The following is a 27,847-nucleotide window of genomic DNA, read 5'->3' on the forward strand; positions in this document are numbered from 1 at the left end:
GGAGGTATCGAGTGGTTATGGAATCAATCTGTACCTCCATGATTACCCAACATCTGGTCCAATCCTGCAGTATAGCAACTGACAGCCGTCCTGCCCAATCACTGTAAAATCGCGACTGTGTGTTATTACAGGACAAAGGTACTCATGTCAGATTCCATGTTCTGGGAAATTATCAGTATTCTATGATTGTAGAAGATGTCAGGATTTCATGATTGTGGAAGATATCAGGATATGGGGTGGTGGTAGCCTAGTGGGTAAGACACTTGCCTATGAACCAGAAGACCCAGGTTCAAATCCCACTTACTACCATTGTGTCCCTGAGCAAGACACTTAACCCTAAGTTGCTCCAGGGGGGTACTGTCCCTGTAACTACTGACTGTAAGTCGCTCTGGATAAGGGCGTCTGGTAAATGCTGTAAATGTAAATGTAAATTCAGTGATTGTGGAAGATATCAGGACTCAGTGATTGTTGAAGATATTAGGATTCGGTGATTGTGGAAGATGTCAGGATTTCATGATTGTGGAAGATATCAGGATTCAGTGATTGTGGAAGATATTAGGATTCGGTGATTGTGGAAATTGTCAGGATTCCATGATTTTTCTGGCTGTCAGGATTTCATAACCTTTTTGATGGCGTGATTAATATGATCAGTGAAGGGAAAGACTTCTGCTCCTGTCCTGTTTTGGAACGGAATGTTCAATTTCTCTAATAAAAAGTGAATATTTATCTCAGTTCCGGATGTGAAGCGACGCAGAACCGGTTGTGAGGAGCTCCGTCCCCCGGGCGCAGCGCGACTCCCAGCGCGGACACGCCGCTCCGCCTCCCCCGCAGCCCGGAGGCAGGAAGTTCCCGCAGTCGGAGCTCGGAGTTCCTCCAGGCGCCCGCTCCGGCATGACTTCCCGGGCTCGGGATCCGCGGACCGCGGGTCGGCTGTGACCGGAGCTCCGGGACCGGGACCGAGTCGCCGCGGAGACCCAGCGAGATGGCCAACGTGAGGGTGGCGGTCCGAGTCCGGCCGCTCAGCGCTCGGTACGGATTCTCCGTTTCCTTTTTACATTAGAATAAAAAGTGTGTTTTGGTAACTCGGGGTCAGAGTTCACATGGAGGCTCCTCGTGCCTAAAAAAACAGTGCAAAATGTTTTAATTTCCATTCTGTTCATAAAAATATAGATAAAACGTAAAAATGATTTCGGAACTGAGATGTTATTTTAAGAAGCACCCAGAACATTAAAACTGGATCATGAAGAGGTTCTCAGTCTGTTCTCATCATTCTCTTTACTTATAAACAATAATCATATTAATAATAATTTTGTGCCTGAACTGATTTCTTTGTGCGGTTTTGTTGCTGTTTTGTCGCTGTTTGGTCGTTTCTCTCGTGAATCCCGTCTCACACAGTCTGAGGTTTTAGGTTTATGGTTGCAAAGATGGGACCACATGGTGCAGACCAGAGACCCAGCCCATATGTGGGAATCACACACACACACACACACACACACACACACACAGCAGGCCTCGATCATTCACCACCCTGTGAGTTTAATTCACACGACGCGTCTCCAGTTTCACTGTCTTGCATCAGATGGGCCTGGAACCAGCGACTGGAGAGAGGAGCCAGCTGTCCCCCCCCCATACACACACACACACACGTTCTTCCTGTACAGATGTTGTGGAACGTCCAGCTGAATGAGGTTAAAATCCCTCGGACTCGTTCTGTCTGTGGACTCTTTGTGTTCCTCTTCGTCCGTCTCTGGGCTTGGCGTCCCCGCCGCGACTCCGCCCATGTCTCCCAGGAAGTCGCAGCTGGGCGTGCGTCTGATGCTGTGTGTGATGTGAATGCATTTTGTGTTTTTTTTTGTTTTTTTTATCATCCCCACAGGGAGCGTCAAGATGGGGGCCGGATAATCGTGGACATGGACGATAAACAAGTGAGGATCCGGAATATGAAAGTAAGGAGTCCAATCTGAGCGCTGTGTGTGTGTTTGGCGGGGCCATTTACCAGACGCCCTTATCCTTACAATCAGTAGTTACGGGGACAGTCCCCCCCTGGAGACACTCAGGGACGCGATGGTAGTAAGTGGGGCCTACTCCAGCCACGTTCCTCTTCCATTTCCTGTCTTGCAGGTTGGACGATTGCTTCACTCCTGCCTTCTTTTTTTATCTTTACGGATCCTCAGCAGCTCAGTAACATGACTGTTTATTAGGGACCGTCATTTATTTTGCTGAGCTTACATTAGAGACCAGCTATTACTGGAGACCAGGCCTTTATTGGACTCTTGGATATCTCAGCGCTTCACTTCAGAATGAGGAGGGCCTGGCTGTGTGTGTGTGTGTGTGTGTGTGTGTGTGCATGCCTAGGTCAGCACAGGGAATTCTCTGGTGGCAACGATGTGTTGGACACAGTTAAACTCAAGGGGCTGCACGCTCGGCGTCGCCATGGCAACGGGCGACTGCATCCGGGCGTGTCGCAGCATGCAGCATTACTGTGGACAAGCAGGCATCAGTCAACCAAGAGTGAACTTCAGTCACTTCCCTGTGTGTTTTACATTACACATAATCGTGCAGTGGGAGAAATTAGGCTCACAGCCCAAAGGGACTATTGGAAAAATCTGAAAGTGTTGAAATTTGTCCGTTCAGGTTGACCGACGCGTGGACGCTCATGTGGACGCACGAGAACGTCTGCTGGAGTTCACCTTCGATTTCTGTTACTGGTCCCTGGACCCTGAGGGGCCACGCCACGCGTCACAGGAAGAGGTGAGACCCGCGTCTTCACATTGAAACAAGTTTGCAGAGGGACGAGGTTGCCGGTAAGGGATCGGACCCATAATCGGAAGGTTGCCGGTTCAAATCTCGACTCGCCAAGGTGCCACTGATGTCCCCTTCATGAAGGAACCCACACTCTGCTCCCCGGGCGCCTGTCATGGTGCCCACTGCTCACCGAACCAGCGGGGGGTTTAATGTCAGATCAGGACATGTAACGGGGGGTCTAATATCAGATCGGGACCTGTAACGGGGGTCTAATATCAGATCAGGACCTGTAACGGGGGTCTAATATCAGATCAGGACCTGTAACGGGGGTCTAATATCAGATCAGGACCTGTAACGGGGGTCTAATATCAGATTAGGACCCGTAACGGGGGGTCTAATATCAGATCAGGACCTGTAACAGGGGGTCTAATATCAGATCAGGACCCGTAACGGGGGGTCTAATATCAGATCAGGACCCGTAACGGGGGGTCTAATATCAGATCAGGACCCGTAACGGGGGGTCTAATATCAGATCAGGACCCGTAACGGGGGGTCTAATATCAGATCAGGACCCGTAACGGGGGTCTAATATCAGATCAGGACCCGTAACAGAGGGTCTAATGTCAGATCAGGACCCGTAACGGAGGGTCTAATGTCAGATCAGGACCCGTAACGGGGGTCTAATATCAGATCAGGACCCGTAACGGGGGTCTAATATCAGATCAGGACCCGTAACGGGGGTCTAATGTCAGATCAGGACCCGTAACGGGGGGTTAAATCTCAGATCAGCAACCGTAATGGGGGGTTTAAGGCCAGAGATCAGATTTATAATGGGGGTTTTAATCTCACATCAGGACCCGTAAGGGAGGGTTCAATGTCAGATCAGGACCCGTAACGGAGGGTCTAATGTCAGATCAGGACCCGTAACGGGGGGTCTAATGTCAGATCAGGACCCGTAACGGGGGGTCTAATGTCAGATCAGGACCCGTAACAGAGGGTCTAATGTCAGATCAGGACCCGTAACGGGGGGTCTAATGTCAGATCAGGACCCGTAACGGGAGGTTTAATCTCAGATCAGAGATTGATGATGGAACCGTCCCCACACGCTGCTCCCCGGGCGCCTGTCATGGCTGCCCCCCTGCTCGCCAAGGGTGATGGTTGAATACAGAGGACACATTTTGTTGTGTCAACGTGTGCTGTGCTGCAGTGTTTCACGATGACAATCATCACTTTACTTTCACTCATTTAACACATGCTGGATCTTCAGCTGGTTCTGCTCTGCTGTTAAAATGCCTCGTGTGTTCCTCGCGGTTTTGTGCCGCTCTGTCACTGTCATTTAGTCCTCCTTTGTGGACAGTGGACAGCGGAGACAGACAGGCCACACACACACAGTTCTGCCCAGTCAGAATATCCCGGCGTTGCCGCATTCCTCGCTCGACCTCTGCCTCGTCAGGTCAGGAAAAGACTGAATCTGTTATTTGGAGTCGGAGAGGAGCGCCCTGTGACCACGGGGCCCTGACGTCATCGGCAGCGGGTGGCCGAAGAATTGAATTAAAACTTTTTTTTTTTTAAAGGGCACGACTCTGGTAGAGTCAGACGCTGTGAATTAGTCCATAAAACTCGTGCTTCCGGTTCTGAAATCTGGTTGGCTGGGCCATGTTTAGGACATTTTCCACTCATGGCTCTTGTTAATGGACGTTCTGCCGTACGGTTGTACCACAACGCATTTCTGCCGCTGTAGTTTGTGTCTGGAGGGAGTCGTTTATGCTGCACTTCCTGTCTGGTTCCTTCGGTTTCTTTGTTCGCCGTATCGGTTCATCCGGTTGTCCCCTCTTGATGTACAGCGCAGGCGCTGGAGGGGGTGGAGTCAGGAGCGCAGTTGGGGGCGGGTCTGTAATGTAAAACATCTGGCAGCTGGACCTTTAAGCGGTTCCTTACAGAACAGTGTGGACGCCGCTGGCTCATGGAGAAATGCAGAGAGACGGAGGCAGCAGAGCCACCAATGGGGTCAAAGGTCGTTATGATACTAGGGCCCTGCGGCCTATTTACAGCATGTAGTGGAGGAGGACTCTGATTGGCCCGCCCCACGACAGTCACTGTGTTAGTAGAGCTTCCTGTCTCTGTGTGTGTGAGTGAGCGAGAGAGTGAGTGAGAGAGAGAGAGACACCAGCTTCTTCACTCATGATGAATTCTTTCTTTAACTTTTCCGAAAGTAGGAGGAGGGATGATTGTGTATGTGTGTGTGTTGTAATTCCTACGACCTTTTACTCCACCCCAACGAGGAATTCTGACCTACAAACTGAAAAAGAATGGCGAGTGAGAATGCAGTTAATGCTCTCTCTCTCTCTCTCTCTCTCTCTCTCTCTCTCTCTCTCTCTCTCACACACACACACAAACACACACACTGCCTTTGTCTTTGTTGTCCACCAGTTCTCATGGTTCTGTATGGACCGTCGTATCAGGAGAAAGTGGTCTGCTTTGTTTTTCTTACCCAGTTTACTGTGGACTGGGGCGCCAGACGTTCAGTCGCGATTCAGTTTGAGGAGAAGTGCTGTACAGATGTGTGTGTGTGTGTGTGTGATGGGATCTGCTAATGATTACTTCTATGAGGGATAGATGTGCTGTGGTCTTGCAGCTGGGGGTCGTGAAGGAGGGAGGAGCATGGAGGAGGCGGGACTTTTGCCTATATCTGTCTCCGTGCAGGCCAGGTTACAGGCCACGCCCCTTTCCTTTCTCCTATCTTCATCAGTTTTCTTCAACAGCGCCTGTTACTCTTGCTTGTGTGGCCGTTGGCCAGATGTCCGTTTTAGATTATGGCTGTTTTTAAAAAGTCTGACCCCTGTCAGGAGTGACCCACTTACCATCAGGCTCCACCCTCTCAGACCGGCTCGCTGGTCCCTCCACCACTCTCACCGGAGGGAAACTATTCTTCACAGAACACCGAACACTGCTGTTTGTGCATTCTACTGTAACTTGACAGAAATTGTAGGTGGTGTGTGTGTGTGTGTGTGTGTGTGCGTGTTTGTGTGACTGTAATGCTGCTACCTGCCTTTGTTGTGGGTGGTGTTGGTGGGAAGTAGGCTGGGAGCAGCGTGGACCCATTGTTACTGTCGGACAAAATTTTGTTTGTCAGAGGAAAACAATGGCGGCAGTTTTAAACCCTTTAAATAATGACTCATAACGGTGGGAAACGAGGAGTAAATGACATTACACACACACACACACAGAATACAGATTTACAGAATAATAGCACTCTCAATGTGAGGGACATTCTGGGTAAAATTGTTGTTCATGATGTTTGTTTTTATTTGACAGGCGGTTTAATCTCAGGACCCCTAAATACATTTACATTAATCTTTACATTAATATTTACAGCATTTACCAGACGCCCTTATCCAGAGCGATTTACAACCAGTAGTTACAGGGACAGTCCCCCCCTGGAGACACTCAGGGTTAAGTGTCCTGCTCAGGGACACGATGGTTGTAAGTGGGATATTACCCACTGGGCTACTACCACCCTAAATAGGCAGTTTAATCTCAGACCAGGACCTGTAACGGGGGGTTTAAGGCCAGACCAGGACCCGTAACGGGGGGTTTAAGGCCAGACCAGGACCCGTAACGGGGGGTTTAAGGCCAGACCAGGACCCGTAACGGGAGGTTTAAGGCCAGACCAGGACCCGTAACGGGGGGTTTAAGGCCAGACCAGGACCCGTAACGGGGGGTTGAATGCCAGACCAGGACCCGTAACGGGGGGTTGAATGCCAGACCAGGACCCGTAACGGGGGGTTGAATGCCAGACCAGGACCCGTAACGGGGGGTTTAAGGCCAGACCAGGACCCGTAACGGGGGGTTGAATGCCAGACCAGGACCCGTAACGGGGGGTTGAATGCCAGACCAGGACCCGTAACGGGGGGTTGAATGCCAGACCAGGACCCGTAACGGGGGGTTGAATGCCAGACCAGGACCCGTAACTGGGGGTTGAATGCCAGACCAGGACCCGTAACGGGGGGGTTTAATGCCAGACCAGGACCCGTAACGGGGGGGTTTAAGGCCAGACCAGGACCCGTAACGGGGGGGTTTAAGGCCAGACCAGGACCCGTAACGGGGGGGTTTAAGGCCAGACCAGGACCCGTAACGGGGGGGTTTAAGGCCAGACCAGGACCCGTAACGGGGGGGTTTAAGGCCAGACCAGGACCCGTAACGGGGGGGTTTAAGGCCAGACCAGGACCCGTAACGGGGGGGTTTAAGGCCAGACCAGGACCCGTAACGGGGGGGTTTAAGGCCAGATCAGGACAAGTTTCAAGGGTTTTGCTTCATGTAGGTGTGTGAGGAGTGTCACTCTGATCTGGATGTGTTTATCTGTGCACAGATCTTTCAGGACCTTGGTGTATCCGTGTTGTCTGCAGCAGAAGAGGGGTACAACGTCTGCCTGTTTGCATACGGTCAGACGGGCTCAGGGAAGACCTACACCATGATGGGCACCCCGGTGAGTGGTTGGGTGGAGCTGCATGTTATGTGTTGGGATGTTTCTAATCTCCGCCTGTCCTGCTTGTGTGTGTCGCTGCAGGACTCGATGGGTCTGACGCCACGGATCTGTCAGGTACATTTTGAGGTCTCCTGACACAGGAGCTTGTGTGAGGTCAGATTTAACAGGTCTTCTCTGCTCCGGTCAGGGTCTGTTTAGGGATCTTGAACCTGAAGGACAGAGCTGTCGGGTGGAAATCAGGTTGGTACTGGTTTGTGTGTGTGTGAGTGTGTGTGTTCTCAGATAACATAATCTATTTCTTTCAGCTTTCTGGAGATCTATAATGAGCGAGTGCGTGATCTGCTCAGGACCACTGACCATAAGAAGCCAACCCCGCTGAAGGTCAGGGAGCATCCAGACACTGGCCCCTATGTCCAGGGTGAGTGGACAGTGATCAACATGAGATCCTTAAAAAAAAAAACTCATTCTCACCCATCTGAGCTTCAACCTGCCATGGTGACCCTGAGAAAAAAAACGTCAGGACAAAACATTCTCTGTACTGATGATGAGAACCAACATCACAAATGACATGAATCCGAACTGACTGACTGACCCCAGACTCCACCCACCTGTTGGAGTTACACTCTTATTGCTGAGTTAAAGGTCATCCAGGATGTGGAGATATCCTGAAATCACCTCTGAGAATCCCCCGTCTGTCTCTCACTGTCTCTGTCTGTCTGTCTTTATCTGACGTTCTTTGACTGTCTTTCTGTTTGTCTCTATCTGTCTGTCTTTGACTCTGTCTGTCTGTTTCTTTGTACTACACTGGAGGAACCCAAGTGCAGCGCAGGAAGTGATGTCACTTCCCCCCACCCCTGTTTTTTATGTGTGGTGAAGTGGCCAGTCTGTGGTCCGTTACTGGTTGTGAATCGGAGCAGCTTCAGACGCAGAGGGAGGAAGATGAAGCCTGCATGCTGCTGAAGGTCTGTGTGTGTGTCAGGTCTGTCTCAGCACCTGGTCTCGGACTACAGACAGGCGGTGGTTCTGCTGGAGAAGGGCATCGCCAACCGCATCACTGCAGCAACACACGTCCATGATGGCAGCAGCCGTTCCCACGCCATCTTCAGCATCCAGTACACACAGGTAACGCACACACACACACACACACACACACACTCGCATTCTCTCTCCTGATTATCTGCAGTACCCGAATGTGTGTGTGTCCATCTCTGCCAGGCCTCCCTAGAGAATGGTCTTCCTTCTGAGATCTCCAGTAAGATTAACCTGGTGGACCTGGCTGGAAGGTGAGGGTCTCAGCTGTCCGTCTGAAGCTCTGCATCTTGCTCGCCTTCTCTTGGTCTGATCATAACAATATCTGGAGCTTTGAGAAATTTCTCTGATGCTGTGACATATGTTGCTGCATACTGACCAGCTTTCTCTGTGGAATGGAGGACCAACCACTTCACACCTTCATCAGGGGTTAAATGATGAGTGATAATGATAGGGTGGCAACCTGTCAGGAGCTTCTTCAGGTTTTACAAGCTTTTCGAAACCTGAAGGTCCACTGAGGATGATGAATTCTGTTTACCCACACAGTGAGCGCGCTGACCCCAACTTCTGCCGCGACCGCATCACTGAGGGAGCCAACATCAACAAATCACTGGTCACCCTGGGAATCGTCATCTCGGCTCTGGGTGAGTTCTGGTGCCGGATGCCACAGCGGCTGATTTTACACGCGTAAAATAAATGGAATTAAAAATTATGTCGTAACATGTCAAACATAAATGCTAATCCAGCAGTGGAAATGTGTCAAAATAAGAGTCCCTTTGGATGCATTTGTGGTCCCAGCTCTGCGTCTAGAAATATTTTCAGAACCCCTTCACTGAAAGGAACTCCACGCCCTACTACTCTGATGGGTGGAGACATTGACTGTGTCCCAATAGTGACATTTCGGGATATCAGGACTTGTTCTGGTTCCCTCCACAGCCCAGAACTCCCAGATGTTCAGCAGCTGTCAGAGCATCAACAGCGTCACCAGCGAGGGGGAGGGCAGCTTTGCGGGCAGTCAGTCCAGCTCGCTGTCGGGCGGCGGCCGCAGGCACTGCTTCATCCCCTACCGGGACTCCGTGCTGACCTGGCTACTGAAGGACAGCCTGGGGGGCAACTCTAAAACCATCATGATCGCCAGTGAGTCTGCCTGCTCTCGTTTCCGTGACATTCCGGGTGACGAGATGGACAGTCTGGTGACATGAGAGAATTTTCAGAGGATCAACAAACAACTTAGCACTGTTCTAGCAGTTTCATCCATTTTGTATGGATTTAAAAAAACCCACATATCTATGTCCAGTATTGGGCACTCAGACGAGGCTCCTCCCAGCTGAGGTGTAGCTTGTGTTCGCCATGATCTCTGCGGACAGCCGCCAGTCTAACTCATCGCTGTGAATCTGTCTCCCTGCAGCCATCTCTCCCTCCTGCGGCAGCTACAGCGAGACCGCTAGCACGCTGCGCTACGCTGGCCACGCCCGGAACATCGTCAACAAACCCCGGGTCAACGAGGTCAGGCGCCATCGAGTGTTCGGTGTGATCAGGCCTGACAAGTCCATCCCGGACGAGCCCTCTTAAAATTTACATTTACATTTACAGCATTTACCAGACGCCCTTATCCAGAGCGACTTACAGTCAGTAGTTACAGGGACAGTCCCCCCCCTGGAGCAACTTAAGGTTAAGTGTCTTGCTCAGGGACACAATGGTAGTAAGTGGGATTCGAATCCCGGGTATTCTGGTTCATAGTGTTACCATACAGTGTCATACAGTGTTACCACCAATCCTATGCATTGGGGGTTCAGTGGTAGAATTCTCACCTGCCACGCGGGAGGCCCGGGTTCAATTCCCAGCCAATGCAGCTATGCTGTGGGGCCAGTGGGGGCCTAGCGGTTAAGGAAGCGGCCCCGTAATCAGAAGGTTGTCGGTTCGAATCCCGACCCGCCAAGGTGCCACTGGGCAAAGCACCATCCCCACACACTGCTCCCCGGGCGCCTGTCATGGTGCCCACTGCTCACTCAGGGTGATGGGTTAAATGCAGAGGACAAATTTCACTGTGTGCACCGTGTGCTGTGCTGCTGTGTATCACATGTGACAAGCACTTCACTTTCACCTTTCAGTGCTACGAGTGCTGGACTAAGAGTTTAAAACAGCCTCTAGCCTCCGTTTTTACCTCCTCGGCATCCGTTTTTGCGTCTCTCGCGCGATAATTAAAATGCATCACCTGACGATGGTGGCCAAGAACTTTGAGTCAAATTAACATTTCATTAAAAAAATTACCATTCAAATAAAACAAATTTACAACACGTGAAACACTTTTCTAATCTCCGAAAACAAATTTACAAGCAATGAATTTTACGGAAAGGCAGGTACTATAGGCCGGAGGTTCACTCAACCTGACCTGACCAAACCAGACCAAAATTAGCGGTTTGGGTGTGGTTCGGGCCCAGATTTACACCTTTACTTTGTATAGATGGACATTTTTTGTGATCCTCTTGGGACCGTATGAAAAATGGACCCACTGGTTCCATATCTTTTGTTCTCCTACAGGATGCCAACGTTCGACTCATCCGGGAGCTGCGTGAGGAGATCGACCGACTCAAGAACATGCTGCTTGGCTACAAAATGGTACTCAGTCCGTTCTTCACTCTTCTTTCCCACTGACACAGAATGGGTTCTACAGTAGAACCAGCCTCTAGTTAACATCAGTAACAAGATGGCTGATCAGTCTGAAAGGAACCGGTTCTCTGAGATTATCATCTTTGATTTCCCTACAGCAGAGGAACCCAAGCCCCTCCCTGAGTGACGAGAGAGACGGGAGCTTCTCTGACATTGTCCTGCAGAATGAGCTGAAAGTGAGACGCGCTGTGATTGGCTGGTGGAGATGTGGGTGGGACGCACCAGCGCCTTACATCAGTTCTGCTGGGTTCCATTCCTGTACAGGTTGACCAGTGGACCCAGGACTGGTCAGACGGCTGGCGGCACAAGCGAGAGCTGCTGGAGGGCTACAGCGTGGACATTAACCGCGACCGCGCCGGCTTCCTCATCCGCTCTCTGGTACCGCACCTGATCGCGTTGGAGCAGGACGTTCTGAACACAGGGGTCACCTTCTATCACCTCCAGGTACACAAATGGTTTCGGCACATGCACATAATTGGGCTCTAGTTTTAGGTATAATATGATTAAAATAACGCAGTGACTGTTGAATAAACTCAGATTTACTATAATTGGAACTAGTGACTGTATACAAAATGCTTGCTGCCCATTTTTATGATTGTCAGTACAGGCCAAAAGTCAGGACACCTTCTCATTCAACGTGTTTTCTTTATCTTAATGACCATTTACGTTGGTAGATTCTCACTGAAGGCATCAAAACTATGAATGAACACATGTGGAGTTCTGGACTTAACAAAAAAAGGTGAAATAAGTGAAAACATGTTTTATGTTCTAGTTTCTTTGCTCTGGTTACTGCTTTGCACACTCTTGGCATTCTCTCGATGAGCTTCAAGAGGTCGTCACCATGCTTCTCCAACAGTCTTGAAGGAGTTCCCAGAGGTGTTTAGCACTTGTTGGTCCAGCTCACCCCAAACCATCTGGATTGGGTTCAGGTCCGGTGACTGTGGAGGCCAGGTCTCCACTTTTTGTTAAGTCCATAACTCCACATGTGTTCATTCATAGTTTTGATGCCTTCAGTGAGAATCTACCAACGTAAATGGTCATGAAAATAAAGAAAACACATTGAATGAGAAGGTGTCCAAACTTTTGGCCTCTACTGTCCATTAATAGTCTCTACTAGTAGCAACAGTCTTTCTCAACTAGACAGAAAATGAGATTGGATGCTATTACAAACAACAGCCTGACTTGTGAGATGCACCGTTAATATGGCTTGTTATATATGTATGGACAATAACATCAGTATTATATCAATTTTATGCACTTTTACACACTGCTGCAATGAAATAATGTTGTGCACTGGTTACTGTCCACCTCTGATCCATGCAGCTCTTCTCTCTCCTTTGTCTGTTCAGCTCTCTGTCTTCCTTACTCTCTCACTTCTTTGCTGGAATCTCAGGTAACGTTCTTCCGTTTCCTCTCCTCGTTTCTGCCCGGCTTCTCACAGCTTTGTTGGGTGCGTTGGGTTCGGAGGTCTGTCCCCTTGCACAGATCCCTGCTGATGGGGCTGCAATGGCAACGTTACTTGGACTTTAAAAGCCCGAACCAAACATTCTCTTTTCTAGAAAGTGTGAGCTGTTTCTAGGGCACGTTGAGTCTCTCCAGCTGGATGTTGGATGGATGCACCCCATCCCCTACATTTTACCTTCCCTCTTCAGCAGTACACATCTACCCCTTTTCTCATTTTATTTATATTTATTCATTATAAATATCGATTTTATTTATTCCCCCCCCTTCCCTTGTGTATTTGTATTGATGGTTCTTGTTTGTGGGTGGGATTGGGAAAGGTACTCTTTTTGTATTGTTACCTTTGTTTATGCATATTTTTTATTGTTTTGGAAATTTCATAGATAAATCATAAAAAAAGCTCTACCCACCCAGGAATGTCTGGGTAAGAATTTTATTCATGTGGCCATAAACAACTGGCTGTATCAGGCCAGAACTCTCAGATGGTTTGTTTAGGTGGCACACCCAGAACCTCATGGGATCTGCTGATTTCTCAGTTTTTCCTTTTTTTTCCTTCCCCCTGACAGGAGGGGGTCACCAGGATTGGACCTCAACAGCAAGAGCAGGAGGGGCTTCTGACAGGTATTCGCTTCATAATTTAATTTATTTTAACTGTTAACCATCTGCTGCCACTTTGGTCAGAGAGCCGGCAGCTCCACCTCCACCCTGGGTAGTAGTAGTAGAGGTAGCCTAGTGGGTAACACACTCGCCTATGAACCAGAAAACCCGGGTTCGAATCCCACTTACTACCATTGTGTCCCTGAGCAAGACTCCAGGGGGACTGTCCCTGTAACTACTGATTGTAAGTCGCTCTGGATAAGGGCGTCTGATAAATGCTGTAAAATGTAAATGTAAATGGGTCCAGTTGTCATCTTGGATCCATCTGATTCATTGAACAGGGGACAGTGGGCTTATTTACTTTTTTCCACTTCAGTCCATCAGACCAGCTCCTGCTGTGAGATTGAGAATCATTGTGGGGTCGTGACCCTAAGGCCAGTACCTGGCCATATCTGCATGGTGAACGATAAGGAGGTGACAGAGCCGTCCAGACTGGCACAAGGTAACGTCACCACAGACGTAATGTAATTACTTGTCATTCTGCACCATGACCATCCCTCAGGTTTTGCTGCCAGGAGGTTCTCCAGATATCCTTAGTTCACAACCTTTTTTCTGGATAGGGACTTCAAAAGATCATGTGAACAGGGTACAGCTGAGTAATACTGGTGACCTGGAGAACCTGCTGGTTGGTAGAACCTGTAGAACTTTAGTTTGTGTCTGAATATTTGTGTGAAATATGAATACGGTCCTAGATATTTAAAAAAAAAAAAATGAAGATGGATCAAGCGCATCGTGGAAGGATTGTGCTTTTTTTTTTTAACAAGAATCTGTTACTTATGGTCAACAAACAGAAGGAAAAGTTCCTAAAAATATTTCATCATCATCTACCGCTCTTATTCTCTCCATTGCAGGTGCTGTGATAACTCTGGGAGGCCGACAGAAGTTCAGGTTCAACCATCCAGCAGAGGCTGCGCTTCTGAGGGAGCGCCGGAGGGTAAAGAACCAAACGTGCACCTCAGATATCAGATCACAGACACCATTCGTCAGAGTAAAACAGTCGGTCAGGTGATGTGGGGCTAGCGTGATGTGCCAAGTGACAAGATATCTCCGCCAACGAACCTTTATGACATGATGGAAACGAGACAAGACAAGATGTAAATGCACGTCACGCGACGATAACTATAACGAAATATCTATTGTGTAATATACTTTATTTCCTTTTGTTTAATCACGTTATTATAATGCTGTATTTCTGGGGAGGAATGCAGCCACAGGAATGGATGTAGAGTATACTGGAATCTATAAGGTAATAATGAGTGTTTTTGAGTATGAAGTGGGTTTGACTAAAGACAATTTTTTGTCTGTTCTACTAGGTGCTTGTACGATATTGACTGGGTTCAATAGAATTGCATTTTTTAAAAATGTCATCAGTTTTTGTTCACTAAAACTAGTGTAATATAGTCCTGGTTATTTCTGACTAAAATAAGACTAAAATGGTAGAGTTTTAGTCGACTGGAACTAGATTACACTACAATGAGACAGGACGTGACTAAGACGGATAAAGACTAAAATGAGAGACTAGACTAAAACTAAAATTAAAACAGGCGCCAAAATCAACTATAGTGTGATGTCAGCTCCAATGCTGATGTGAGCACTCGGACTGATTTGTAACAGACAGGGTTTGGCGTGGAACCTGAAGTTTTCCACCAAGAGGCTTCTGTTACGGATTTGCTGAAATTGTTGAGCATATCGGAGTGTGTTGTGAAGGTTGGTGTTGGTTCTTTCTGCTCTCAACACAGACCAGCGAAGGAGCTCTGGCCTGCCGCCCCGAGGAGCCGCGGCCCAGGAACCCAGACCTGGGGTAAATTCACGAGGCCGACATCTGCACAGGAGTGTACAGCATTTCTTCTCCTGTCATGTTACGTCATGAAGCGACGAGAAGAAAATAGAGCATCAGCTAATTTCACGGATTGGTTCCTCCAATGCTGATGTGATAACACGTCCCAAAGCGGAGAAGGAGGGAGTTTATGGGCGGAGCCGACCTGTTGCCTGGTTACATTGTAATCCTGGGACGTCACAATTCACTTCTGAAATCATCTCCTTACCCATTTTTACAAATGGTTCATTCTTGTAGTCTTAAGTGTCAATTTTATTTCTGTCTTCTGTGTTCCTCTAGTAACTATAAAACTCCGGCAGGGCCTGGTTCTTCATGGGTTCTCATTGTTGTGCGTCCAGGGTGGGCGGAGCCAGTTGCCAGGGCTGCAATGATGCATCTCCTCCGTGGAAGCATGTGGAGGAGCACAAGCGCTACGTGGAGGTCCTGCGGGAGGAGATCCAGGTGGAACAGAGGCGCGCGGAGGAGGACCTGGAGATGGAGCAGGTCCAGCTGGGACAGCAGCAAGCTGAGAGTGAGTTGTGGCTTTTCATTTTTGTGATGGTTGTAAAGACGGCATAACCGTCTTTATATTTTATGCATGAAACCGGTTGTTCCTCCATCTATTATAAATCTGCTTTCTATTTGAGGGAACATTAATTTTATAGCAGGAGAAGCATTCTGTTCTTTATTTATGTGATTAGGATTTGTTTTTTGTGTGTGTGTGTGACACAGTTAAAGAATGGATCCTGAAACAGAAAGAGCAGATGCTGAGGACGGCGGAGAAGGACACTCGGGAGTCTGGGGTGCAGACGGTGGATTTCGGGGCGGCGGATGTGGATTGTAAGCGGGTGGTGCAGGAGGAGCTCCTTTATCACCACGCCCTGCGTCGGGCGGAGAGCCGCATCAGGCGCAAGCGGCTGCGCTACCAGCTGGACCGGATCGCGCGCAAGCGCCACCTGCTGGAGGCGAAGCGGGAGCTGCAGAGGCTGGTGAACAGCCTGCCGTCCCCCGAGGGGGGGAGGGACCGCCCCCGCGTCCCGTGCGCCCGCCGCCGCAGTCATTCCTGCTCTGGGGACCTCCTGTCCCGCCTGTATCCCCAGCACACGCCCATTTTCAGGTACTACAGTGTGTGATAATGATGAACTGGAAATAAACAGTAAAACTTACAGCAACTGTGTCCATTCTCTGAACAGCCAGTTCTTGAGGAGAAACCAGTCTTCGGACCTCACAGGGTTCTTCTCTGGACCCAGAAGCTGCGTGTCAGACAATCGGCATCCCTCCAGGATAAGGGGGCGCTCTAACACGCTGCCCCCAGGATATTGCAGTTTAAGCTGGAGCAGAAAAAGTTCCTCTGAAAGCCTGAAGGGGACCTTGAAGGAGAGGACTACTGATGACAAGTCCAACAGTCTCGAGGGTCATACGCTCCAACCCAAGCAAAGCTCACCTCCACGTGGACAATCAAGCAGCCAAGGCAAATCCTGTCAGGATTCCAATTCCCAAAGCACCAAGAAAGCAAGCCTACAGAAGGTCTTACCCAGGGGTGTCAGGACCGGCCCTCAGGGTGGGAACAAGGGCCTAGAGAAGATTCGAAAGGTCTTCTCTCGCTCGTTTGGCCCTAGCATCCGGACCGCGTTGTCAAGGGTGTTCCACAAGCCACCAATTGGATTGCATGGAGGAAGGTCTCCCAAGGTCAAGGGGGCTTTAGGTACATTTAGCAGCAAATCGGTTAAACAGAGAGACAATCAAGACACCATTTCGGAGAGGGAGGGCAGGACTATTAAAGCCACCATGTCCTGCGATGACTTGGAGTGGCTGAAACCAACACAGGGGAAAGCACGAAGACGTTGGCGTAGCACTGATGCCTTGTCCAGGCAGACCAGGAGGTGGGTTGGACCACAAGGTCTGATACGGTGGGTGGCTGATAACCAAACAGAGGAAACTGGTGATTCTTCAGATGGTGACAGTCTTTACTCTTTGGACTCGCTGTCATCTGCTTATGCCTCGGCTTTAGCTCAAAAGCTACAGCAAGAAGAGGTCGAGTCCAGTGAATCGGAGAATGACGACAGTCAGATGTCCCAAGATTCCTTGGTCATGGAAGGCAGTGGAAAGCATAGCACTGCGGTGATGCGTGAATGGCTCCATGGTGATAAGATTAAAGACCACAGGTCCATGGAGCAGGAGGACAGTGCTGAAGTCAGGACAGCAGATAACATGCCAGCAGAGGTTTACTGGAACCTATGTGCTGCCCCCAAAACTAAGGATCCAAAAGAGACCCAGGAACCGTATCAGTCACTCAAAGACACAGTTCTGAAGACAACAAGGGAGGAAACCCTGGTCAGCTCTCCTTGCTCTCTGAGCAGCTGCAGTGTCAGAGACCCAGAGGGTCTGATGTTTCTGACTGATGCCTGGTCCTCCACTGACGCTGCTGACAGTCCAAGGAACACAGCCCTTGTGAAGCTGTGTGGCTCTTCCCAGATACCAAGCCCTTCAACTGTGGGATTCTGGGATGGTCTGGGCTCGTCTGGATCTGAAATTTCAGATAAGTCAACTAATTGTTCTGATGCTGGCGCTGCAGTGACATCAGGAAACACCACCGGGGCTGCTGGTGAAGATCAGGAAAATGAATTTGGTGAACAGATTGCTGAGAAGGATCCATCAACACAGGTAATCATTCCTGAAAGTGTAGAGGACCTTATCAGAGAAGCTCCATCTTCAAAGGTCACTGTTCATTCCGAAGTAGGGTTAAAACGCAACAGGGAATCTGGTGCAGAGAATGATGCAGCCACAAGTCTAGAACATCTGCCACCAGAGGAAAGAACCTTCCACGTTGGTGAGAGAACAGTAAAAGAAGCGGCCGTTCATCCCAACACAGAATCTGTGCCACCTGATGCTGCTGAGATGAAAAAGGATCGCGAACCATCATTCAGGACAGTTGGGGACATGTACCTTCAGAATGTCTCTTCACACCCTACTAAATTCAGCAACCACTTAAACTGCGATTATCAAAAATCTACTTCAGTTAAAGATGGTCAGGCCCACGCTACAAGTCCTTCTAAAGCTCTTCTTAATTCAAGGGAGGATGTCTGTGTCGAGGTCGATGGAACCTCTGAGGGCTCCTCACACTGCAGACAGACTCTGGCGTCAGGAGGTTTTAGCAGCCACCAGTGTGACTTGTATGGTGCAACATGTAAAAGAAAAAGGATCCAGAGCTTTCAAGAGTATTTTGGAGGCAGTTTAAAAATGCCTAAACGATACATGAATTCACCCAGCAAATTCTGCTCAGCTGGTAATGAAGGTCAAAAAAATGTAGAAAATATAATGTCATCAAATAAGACCAATGATGCAGCAGGACCTGAAACCAGAGTAATGAAATCTCACGTTGGAGCTTCCATAGCAGTTGAACAGAAGATAGCAGAAGTCATTAAAGAACATCTTGAACTATCATTCAGTAATGGGCAGGAGAACCAAGAGACCCTAAACACATTTACTGATACTGATGAGCACCAACATGAAGCCTGTGTGGAATGTCTTCCTTCCAATTTCTCTCCTGCTTCTCCATGCGCTTCAAGTTCTGGAAGCCCTGTAGAGCACAGCATCCAACGACTGGTCCTTAAAAAGGTGGACCAGTCACGAGACAAAATGATGGACGCACAACAAGAAAGTGAAAATCCTACTGTTGGGTACGATGAGATGAAAAGCCTGACAGGTCTTCTTGAAGCCTCCCATGCGTTACAGCGAGATATGGTAAAGGAAGTGGAAATAACGAGCAAAACATCAGAAGCTAAACCATTTGAAACCAATAACTTGACACAAACAGAAGAAAAAGGACAAAACAAAGAGATCAAATTAGCAAGTTTTCAACCAGTGACCAACCATCTCCAAAGATCTCAAGATGGTTCTGCTCAACGTAAGTCAGCTGGTACGGTTACAGTAGATGTGAAACAGGACCTTCTTAATCCTTTTGGAATTGCCATGAATGATGCAACAACTAATGCTGGAGAACAGATTCTGAAACAAATTCGAGGAGAAATGAAGAAATGCTTTACTCCTGTGGAAACAAACACTGGTAGACTCTGCTCTTCCGATCCACAAATTTTGCATAATAAACTTCAACATTTGGCGGAATTACGCTGGCAGGATCCAGGAATTTCTGGAGTGTCTGTTCCGTCGGTGGCTATTAATGAAATGAGGCTGAAGAACATGTCTAATAAAATAGCTGATTTAGCAACTGCGTCTTCACAGGACAAGACATGCTCATCTGAAAAGCAAACATCTGTTGAGTCGCTGAGTGAAAGTCCACATTCCACTTCAGAGCAGCTCCTTTGTCCCATTATGTGCAGCAGTTACGTTGTTCCAAACCCTGAGCTCCAAGCCTCCAAAGCAAACTCCAAACCGCGTTGCGTTGTTCCAAACCCTGAGCATACAAAGGACCTTTCTGAAGCAAGGATGCAGGATGCATGTTCTTCATCTCTGCAGACGAACACAGACTGCAGCAGTGGACGAGAACCTACAATTCCTCTGAGGAATGAATGTGAAGACGAGAGTCCAGTGGAAATATTAAGGTCTAGCAAACAAGTGGTAAAGCAAGTTCAGCCATCAATCGAATGTGAATGCAAAGATGTGAATTCAGAACAAGCACTTCACACATCAGGAAGTAAGAATTCTTCATCCGAGTTGGAGGTTTGCCTCCATTCAGATGCTGTATGTGAAGAAAAGGTGAACGCTAGTGGTCTCAGGGATGATGCTTCTGATCCAAGACGTAAGGGAAAGTCAAAGCGGTTCAGAAGGGCTCACATCATAGCATCTGCAGGTTCTTCAACTGACTCGGTGTCTGACTTGTCCTCAAATGAGAGTGTCACATCTAGGCTATGTCCAAGCAGGGCCTCAGTGCAAGCCAGTCCTGCAGCCCAGAGTTCTGGGAGAAATGGGAACAATATCAAGAAAACCACTCAAGTTTCAAAACTGAATCAAACTTCAGACTCAAAAAGACCTGCCACATCCAAATTGTTTCCTAATCTGAATACGCATCTACAGAAACATCAGATGGGGCCCAGTGTGGATGTTAGAAGCCTGAGTCAAATGTCAGCTGATGCTTCAAATCCACCTGAAGACTCTCGAGGTTCACAATTGCAGAATAGGGTGGTTCAGAAAAAGGAGTCGTCTTTGCACTTTGCCTCCAGTGACATCAACCCGTTTATTCACTCGTGGCAACATTCAGAATCGACTAAGAACGTTTACAAAAACCAAGTGTTTGGAAGTGCAGCAGACATCTCCACCAAAGCCTCCCCCCCTGACTGTACTCCTACACAGATTACCAGATGCTGCAGTGCTGACAATGGCCTGAATGTTCAGGATTCCCCATTCAATTCCCACCTGAGATCTTATGCAAACCACAAGGCTCTTTCCAGCACCCTGAGCAGTGAAGGAGATTTTAAGGATCTCAGAAAGGCAGAGGAGAAAAATCTGGCTTCTTCTTGTAGTGGAGCATCTGCAGGCAACAGCACATGTGGAGTGGATGAGATCGTGTTTGTTTACGCCCAGCAAGAATCTCAAGGACCTGGTCATCAGGACGTAAGTATGTGTGACCACAGCACCCAGACAGGTGAGGTCAGTGGAGGCCTTGAGAGAAGACTGCGACAGAGAAGGAGCAGCACTCATGACCAGAAAGTGGAAAACCGAGTGCCAACCACCTGGACCAGTCTCCAGAACATGTCTGCCCATCTCTCTCAGCTAATACACAACACTTCTGATCTCCTGGGGAACATCCAGTGCATGAGGAGCCTGGAGCTTCTGAATCAGTCCAACGTCTCATGCAGGTCTTCAAGTCAGATCAGGAAGAAAGACTGCGCGACCCAAACCACCATTGATGTTGGCATTCAAACTCCAGACAGCCCAGAAATCCACAGTTCCCCGCAGGTGGGTGTTCGTTCCAAACCCTGTGATGTCAATCTTCTTCTGAAGGTGATTGGCTCCGAGTCTGTCAGGGTGTCTCAGGATGATGAGCTTTATAACCGCATGCCTGACCTAAGGGGGAATATCACCCCATCCCAACTGCTCCATGAGGGAGATTCACTTAACGTTCTCTCCCAAGACGCTGATGATGATCACTCCTCAGCAGTGTTCACCAGAGACCAAGGTTGTAAGAAGACACCCTGCAGCACTTTTGGAATGGCTGCCATCAGGAGATGTTCCTCACAAGTGATTGCCCCAGAAAGCCATATACAGTTGAAGAGGAGAGTAATGGCTCATGTCTCCGGAAGACAAGTAAGCATCACCGACCGAGCTTCATCACCTATTCTCATTGTTGAGGTGGACAGAAGAAAGTCTGCACTATCTCACAGAAAACCTCAGTCGACCAAACCTAAACGTCATGCAGAAAGACAACATTCTGCATGGGATCAACCAAAAAATGCTGAGGTTCAGAACACCCTCTCCTGGAGCATCCTTCAGTCTAACGGGGTCCAAACATCATCAGATGGATCTGAAGAAAATAGGAATAATAATCATTGTACGTCTTTGTCGGCAGGAAGAAATGAAGCAACTCAAGCAATGCTGCCCATTTCCCAAAGCCGTTCACGGAGGAGATCCTCTTCTATCGATAATCTTAAAGCACCAGTCTGCTGTCCAACCTTTAATTCTTTTCATACCTCTTCTGCTTCACTCCATTCTCCTAAGGATGACAAGCAGAGCAGACAACCATGTCCCCAAGTAGACAATAAAAACAACTGCGTGCCCCATGATGTGGAACATCTGCTGAAGGTCTACTGTGGTATTCATGAACCGTCAGACCCCAGCCAGAGCACAGTCCAGCATCAGGACGATGATGTCAAGTCGGTGGCTCCAAGCGAATGTAATACTGATGTTCTGCTCAGCATCAACCCACTTACTGGCTCTTGGCCAGTGGAAGAGCAGCCCATGGTTCCAGAAGACCTGCCCATACACAATAAATTCACCAACTGGTCAGGAATCCATCAGTGTTCCTCAGGGAGAGTGGCCACTTGTCCTATTGCACCTGCGGTTAATGGCACCGTGGTGCAGGAATCACCTGGAGAGCACTTACAGCAAGAGAGTTTGGGTTCCAGTTTCCGGCCAAAATCGCTTCTTCAAGTGGAAAAACGAGCGCAGGAGATCACAAGATTACGCACGGAGCGAGAGCACATGATGGCCACCTTACGCCTGGATCTGAGTCCTCACCAGCTCACGGTGGAGCTAGCGGAGGCTAAACTGCATTATGGGCTCGGGGAAACCGACGCGCTCCTTAAGGTCCTCAGGTCCAGCCACAAGCCAGAAACCTCAATGTCCTCAACGAGGCAGCAGCTTTACAACCGGTACGCACGCTCACGATAAAATCACGAAACCTTCTCATTCAACGTCTTCTCTTTATTTTCATGACCATTTACGTTGGTAGGGTTCAAGTTCAAATTTTATTAGTCACGTACACAGTCATACACGGTATGATATGCAGTGAAATGCTTTAGCGACTGTACAGACCACAGTATGCAAATATTGCAAACGTAACCAAATATTACACTTTTTAACAAAATATGTGTAACAGGTAGGGTGAAGGTGTGCAAATAGGCGGAGTCAAAGTATAAAGTGACAAAGTATAACAAGGTAAATGTGCAAGGTAAAAAGAGTTCAAGATTAAATTAAGAGATTGTGCAAGGATTTCTTGAGTCCAGAAGTGATTGAGAGTGCTGCGATTTATTGGAGTTCTATGTAGTATTGTGGTTGTTGAAGCTCGTATGGCCTCCTCATTCTCTCTGTGTTGGACTTCCCTGACCGCAGCAGAGGGAACAGTCCATTGTTGGGGTGTCCTCCACAATCTTCCTGGCCCTGGTCCAGCACCGCTTGCTGTAGATGGATTGAAGGTCAGGGAGCTTGGTGATGCGCTCATCTGATCGAACCACCCTCTGGGGGGTGCTGTTCCTGAACCAGGTTGAGATGTTTCCCATCAGGATGCTCTCTATGGTGCAGGAGTAGAAGTTCCTGAGCACCTTGGAGGGCAGTCTGAAGTCTCTCAGGCGTCTGAGGTGGTAGAGACGCTGCTGTGCCTTTTTCACCATGGTGTTGATGTGACAGGACCATGACAGGTCCTGCGTGATGTAAACACCGAGGTAACGGAAGCGGTCCACTCTCTCCACTGGGCTCCTGTTGATGACAGGGGTTTGGTAGGTCCTCTCCTGCTTGGTATAAATGTCCACTATTAACTCCTTTGTCTTGCTGGCATTCAGGCACCAATTCTCCAGATTTCCAACCTCCTCCTTGTAGGCCGTCTCGTTGTTGTCGTAGATCAGGTCCACCACAACAGTGTCGTCAGCAAACTTGATGATGGTGGTGGAGTTAGTAGTGGCTGTACAGTCGTATGTGTACAGGGAGTACAGCAGGGGGCTCAAAACACAGCCCTGGGGGGCTCCAGTGCTGAGAGTGATGGAGGCTGAGACATGTCCACCCATCCTTACTGCCTGTGGTCTCCCGGTTAGGAAGTTGGAGATCCACTGACAGAGAGATGAGTCCCAGGTGCTCCAGCTTGGTGGTGAGTGTGGAAGGGATTATTGTGTTAAAAGCTGTAGTCGATGAAAAGCATTTTAACATAATTTCCCGTCCGAGTGTCCAGGTGGGTGAGTGCTGTGTGAAGGAGATGTGATTCTCGCTGGAGAAATTCTCCAGACATCAAAACTATGAATGAACACATGTGGAGTTCTGTACTTAACAAAAAAGTGAAAACATGTTTTATGTTCTAGTTTCTTTGCTCTGATTACTGCTTTACACTCTTGGCATCTCTCGATGAGCTTCAAGAGGTCGTCACCTGAAATGCTTCTCCAACAGTCTTGAAGGAGTTCCCAGAGGTGTTTAGCACTTGTTGGTCCAGCTCACCCCAAACCATCTGGATTGGGTTCAGGTCCGGTGACTGTGGAGGTCAGGTCTCCACTTTTTGTTAAGTACAGAACTCCACATGTGTTCATTCATAGTTTTGATGCCTTCAGTGAGAATCTACCAACGTAAATGGTCATGAAGATAAAGAAAACGCTTTGAATGAGAAGGTGTCCAGACTTTTGGCCTGTACTGTACATTTCTGGATGAAAACATTTTTATTGCATTGAGGTGTTCGATGTTTCGGACCTGTGGAACCTTCACATTTTCATCTGTCTCAGGCACCAGCAGAGCATTGAGGGGCTCAGGCAGGAAAGAGAAGCCCGACTCCAGACCTGCCGCCGGACGCGGAGCCTGAGCCCCAGCAAGCGCCGGGATCCCGCTGTGATCCCGGGACCTGATTCTAGGCTGATGGACGCGCCGGGTCATGGTCTGGGACAGCTGCGGCAGGACGTGGTGGAGACCAGAAGGTTCGCATTGTTGGGTTTATTGTACAGAAAAGTTTTAGTTTAGTATAGTTTAGTGTGTGTGTGTGTGTGTGTGTGTGTGTATATTTATATGTACTATGGGGGGTCTGTGTGAAACATTATTTCAATATACGGTATACAGTGTATGCGGTTGTACTGACAATAAACCGATGTTGAATCTCGAATGGACAGGGTCCCGGGACACTGGCCGTCTGAGATTGAGCTGCTGCTCCGGGATTACGGTCGTGCCCGGGAAGAGGCGTGCACCGAGATCGCCCGCGCCCGGGACCGACTCCGCAAGCGCACGGCGCAAGAGAAGAGGCGGCTGCAGCAGCAGGCCCTGTCCCACGTGCTGATGGTGCGTTTCCCCAGCTCCACCCATCTCCACCAAGCTCCACCACAAGCACCACAAAAAAGTGATAGAAAGTTCATTTATATCATAACTACAAATAAAAACATTTTTATATTATCATTTTTATATCACTGTCCCCAATGACGGCAGTGATACACTGAACCAAATGAGTGCTGTAATTTGGGTCCTAATAAATCTCACCTAGATGTGGTAGTAGCCTAGTGGGTAAGACACTCGCCTGTGAACCAGAAGACCCAGGTTCAAATCCCACTTACTACCATCGTGTCCCTGAGCAGGACACTTAACCCTGAGTGTCTCCAGGGGGGGACTGTCCCTGTAACTACTGATTGTAAGTCGCTCTGGATAAGGGCGTCTGGTAAATACTGTAAATGTCCAAGATATAAAACAATAGAACTGATGTTCTTCATGCAGGTGATGGTGAAGATCTTGTACGATGGCTTGCTTGCGGTGGTTAACTTGCCTGTGAAGGTGTAAAGAGTTTTATTTTTATGGTCTGTCGTGCGTATTCCTGGTGTGACCTTGACTAACAGCCCCTGCAGTGGGTTGGTTTAATGATTAGGGACACTGTTGTTGTAGCAGCAGAGTTTGTGCTCTAGGCTGCCATCTTGGTGAGAAGGTGTTAATAGTCCTGATGGTGCTTCAGGATGACGTGAGGTTTCGAAGCCGTGTGAGCAGCAGCACCCTCTGTACCAGCTCCAGCCTGAGCCTCTCCTCAGGACCCACCTCGGGCTACAACAGCAGCAACGCTGGCCTGGCCAGAGACATGCAGGTACACAGTCCACGTCACGTCACCAAAATGTGTCCTTCATCATGAACCGTGGCCCTGAACCCTGAATGCCTGCTCTCACCCACCCCCCTGCTCAGCTCTCTGGGATCCTGGATGCTGGTTCTGAGGTCAGAGTTCATCCTCCCATTGGTGTATCTCAAACCAGGTCACAGCGGCCCTGGATGTCTGTCCAAGGTGAGGACATCTGTCTGTCCAACAACTTGGAATGTTACCTTGGAATGAGTCTGGGTAAATCTGAAGTGCTCACATTTTAATGTAGATGTTCGTCTGGAGATCCCTGGCGCAGGAAGTGACTCCTCGTTCCGGCGGCGCACCCTCTCTATCGGCTCCGTCACCTCGGTGGTGTACCAGGACATCGCCGCTGGTGTCCTCGCTCACGCTCTGGCCGAGGTAAGCCTCAGCTGCTTGTTGGACGTTGATGGCATGATGCTCAAGTCTGTACCGTGACGCCCCTGATCTCCTGCTTCAGGTACGTCTGGCTTCTGCAGGGGACACGAGGAATTTGTTAATTGGAAGAAGTTCTGCAGGATGGAGGTTTGTCCACGTTCACGTTTTAATAATATGACCAATCGGACCAATAGCCCAGTTTTCCCTCGACTCCAGGTACCAGCGCTCAGAGTGCGGCGTGCAGGTCTTCCACAAGACGTGCTCCAAGGCCTCGGCGCATGGCTTCCTGTGCGCCGCGGAGCTGGACAGGCCGATGGCCGACCTGTGGAGTGTTGTCAGCGACCACTCCAGAGTCCAGCTGTACAACCCCTGCGTCAGATGTTCCTGGACACGCCCGCTGGACCAGCACACACAGCTGGGTGGATATGACTGCCTCTTGGCGTTGTAGAAGGTGTAGAAGATGCTTCCCTTTGTCTTGCGACTTTCTTTCAACACGCTTTCTGGTGTCTTCTTTGTGGGATTTTCAGTCTACCTGTTGACGGAACCGGCAGCCTGCCACCTGAAGCAGGCCAGAGATTTCTGCTGCCTCAGCACCGAGTCCCAGACGGTGCGATGCTCCTCATGCCATTGTGCCGGTGAGTCTCAGTCACCTCCGTCCTTCACTGGTCCCTCCGTCCCTTCCTCCCTCAGGATGGCCGCTGGGTTCTGGCCATGCAGTCTGTGTATGACGAGTCGCTGCCCCGCCCCAGCGCAAGTGCGGTCAGAGCGGAGATGCTGCCAAGTGCTTGGGTGCTTCAGCCAAGCCGCAGTCAGGGGAAAGAGAAGGTGACCATCATCTACCTGCTGCAGGTGAGTCCATGACTAAGACACAGTTCCCTTTATCATGGGAGCGCGGGTTCAACCTGCACAGCACACAGCCAATCAGAATCCAGAATCCACACCCACCGTAACCGCCGTACTGTACCCCCTCCCTGCAGGTGGATCTGGGACCCCCAGCTCTCCCTCAGCGGCTGATCACTGCCGCGGCTCGTAAACAGGCGAAGGTCATCTCGGATCTGGACGCCCTGCTTTCCGCGTGACACGCGTCCCTCTTCGCACTGTCTTCTCCTTTTACTTACTGTTCCTTTCATTTACTTATTTATTGGCACTGAGGATTTGTTTTATGTGAAGCAGGGGATGTTTGTTCCTTTTTACTTTTCATATCTAAAATAATTTATATAGAATTATAGAGAACAGAATGAAGCTCCATGTGCCAAAGTTTTGTCCCTTGATTAAGAAAATTTTCAAAATGTAAGTACTGTAAATACAGGATGGCTGATCTGATATTAAAGCCTCTGTTACGGGTCCTGGTCTGAGATGAAACCCCCTGTAATTGGTCCTGGTCTGAGATGAAACCCTGTTACAGGTCCTGATTAGATTTCTTTTGTCCATTTGCTCTTCAGGGCTCTATTCTCATGATCTAACGCAGGTAGAAAGTGCCCGGCACGGTTTACATTTATGGGCCTGACCAAATCCATTTTGCTAGTTAGACAGCATAAGTGGTTCATTATCTTAATTATTCAAGTGCATGTTTTCAGTGTAATATGCAATAAACAAGTCAGAATTGTTTATGGCCTTTAAGAGGGCAAAAGCTCACTGTCATTTCACTGCCTTAAAATAGCCACGCTTCAACAATGCGTCCAGCCACAGCATTTTGAGGGGCATGGTGACAGCGTGACATTTTTTTTATGTAGCATTGCTGTCTGAAATGTTGCAAAAAATGTGGTTTTGTTCTATGTAAATCCTGAATGCGACAAGAATTTTTATTATTCTGTTCACATTCATATCAGGAAGCTGTTTGTTTTTCTGCACAATCTAGTGATTTATACAAGTTAAGAAATGTTTTATTTCTTATTTTCCCCCCTCATAATATCAAACGAAACGTACTTTGCATTTTATACAAATATGTATCTAAACATGTAATAACATGTAATAGCATTATTTTTCATGTAATTCTGTCATTTAACATGTTTGTACTATCATGTGCCTTATTTTTTTATAAATACATGTAATTTATTGATTTAGTGAACCGTCTCTGTAACGTGTCGGATGGGCG

General features: G+C 48.7%; 1 protein-coding gene and 1 non-coding gene across 2 annotated transcripts; both read left to right on the plus strand.

The window, feature by feature from the left end:
• The first annotated feature begins 749 nt into the window (after positions 1-749).
• Positions 750-27,805, plus strand: LOC114802010 (stAR-related lipid transfer protein 9-like). The gene is made up of 32 exons (XM_029000604.1): positions 750-1,029; positions 1,877-1,946; positions 2,635-2,751; positions 7,115-7,231; positions 7,313-7,345; positions 7,419-7,471; positions 7,537-7,649; positions 8,211-8,353; positions 8,447-8,514; positions 8,807-8,904; positions 9,197-9,397; positions 9,669-9,766; positions 10,802-10,879; positions 11,029-11,106; positions 11,195-11,374; positions 12,958-13,012; positions 13,365-13,490; positions 13,900-13,982; positions 14,788-14,849; positions 15,224-15,396; positions 15,597-15,981; positions 16,058-22,192; positions 24,020-24,208; positions 24,398-24,563; positions 25,222-25,347; positions 25,443-25,539; positions 25,625-25,755; positions 25,835-25,899; positions 25,969-26,171; positions 26,280-26,359; positions 26,443-26,601; positions 26,730-27,805. The coding sequence occupies exons 1-32, from the start codon at positions 983-985 to the stop codon at positions 26,829-26,831; spliced, it is 9,831 nt and encodes a 3,276-aa protein (XP_028856437.1). The 5' UTR covers positions 750-982; the 3' UTR covers positions 26,832-27,805.
• trnag-gcc (transfer RNA glycine (anticodon GCC)) lies at positions 10,042-10,112 on the plus strand. The gene has a single exon. It is a non-coding gene; the product is annotated as a tRNA-Gly (tRNA).
• Positions 27,806-27,847: the final 42 nt, after the last annotated feature.

The sequence above is a fragment of the Denticeps clupeoides genome, chromosome 1 (genome assembly GCF_900700375.1).
Source record: "Denticeps clupeoides chromosome 1, fDenClu1.1, whole genome shotgun sequence".
Taxonomy (NCBI): domain Eukaryota; kingdom Metazoa; phylum Chordata; class Actinopteri; order Clupeiformes; family Denticipitidae; genus Denticeps; species Denticeps clupeoides.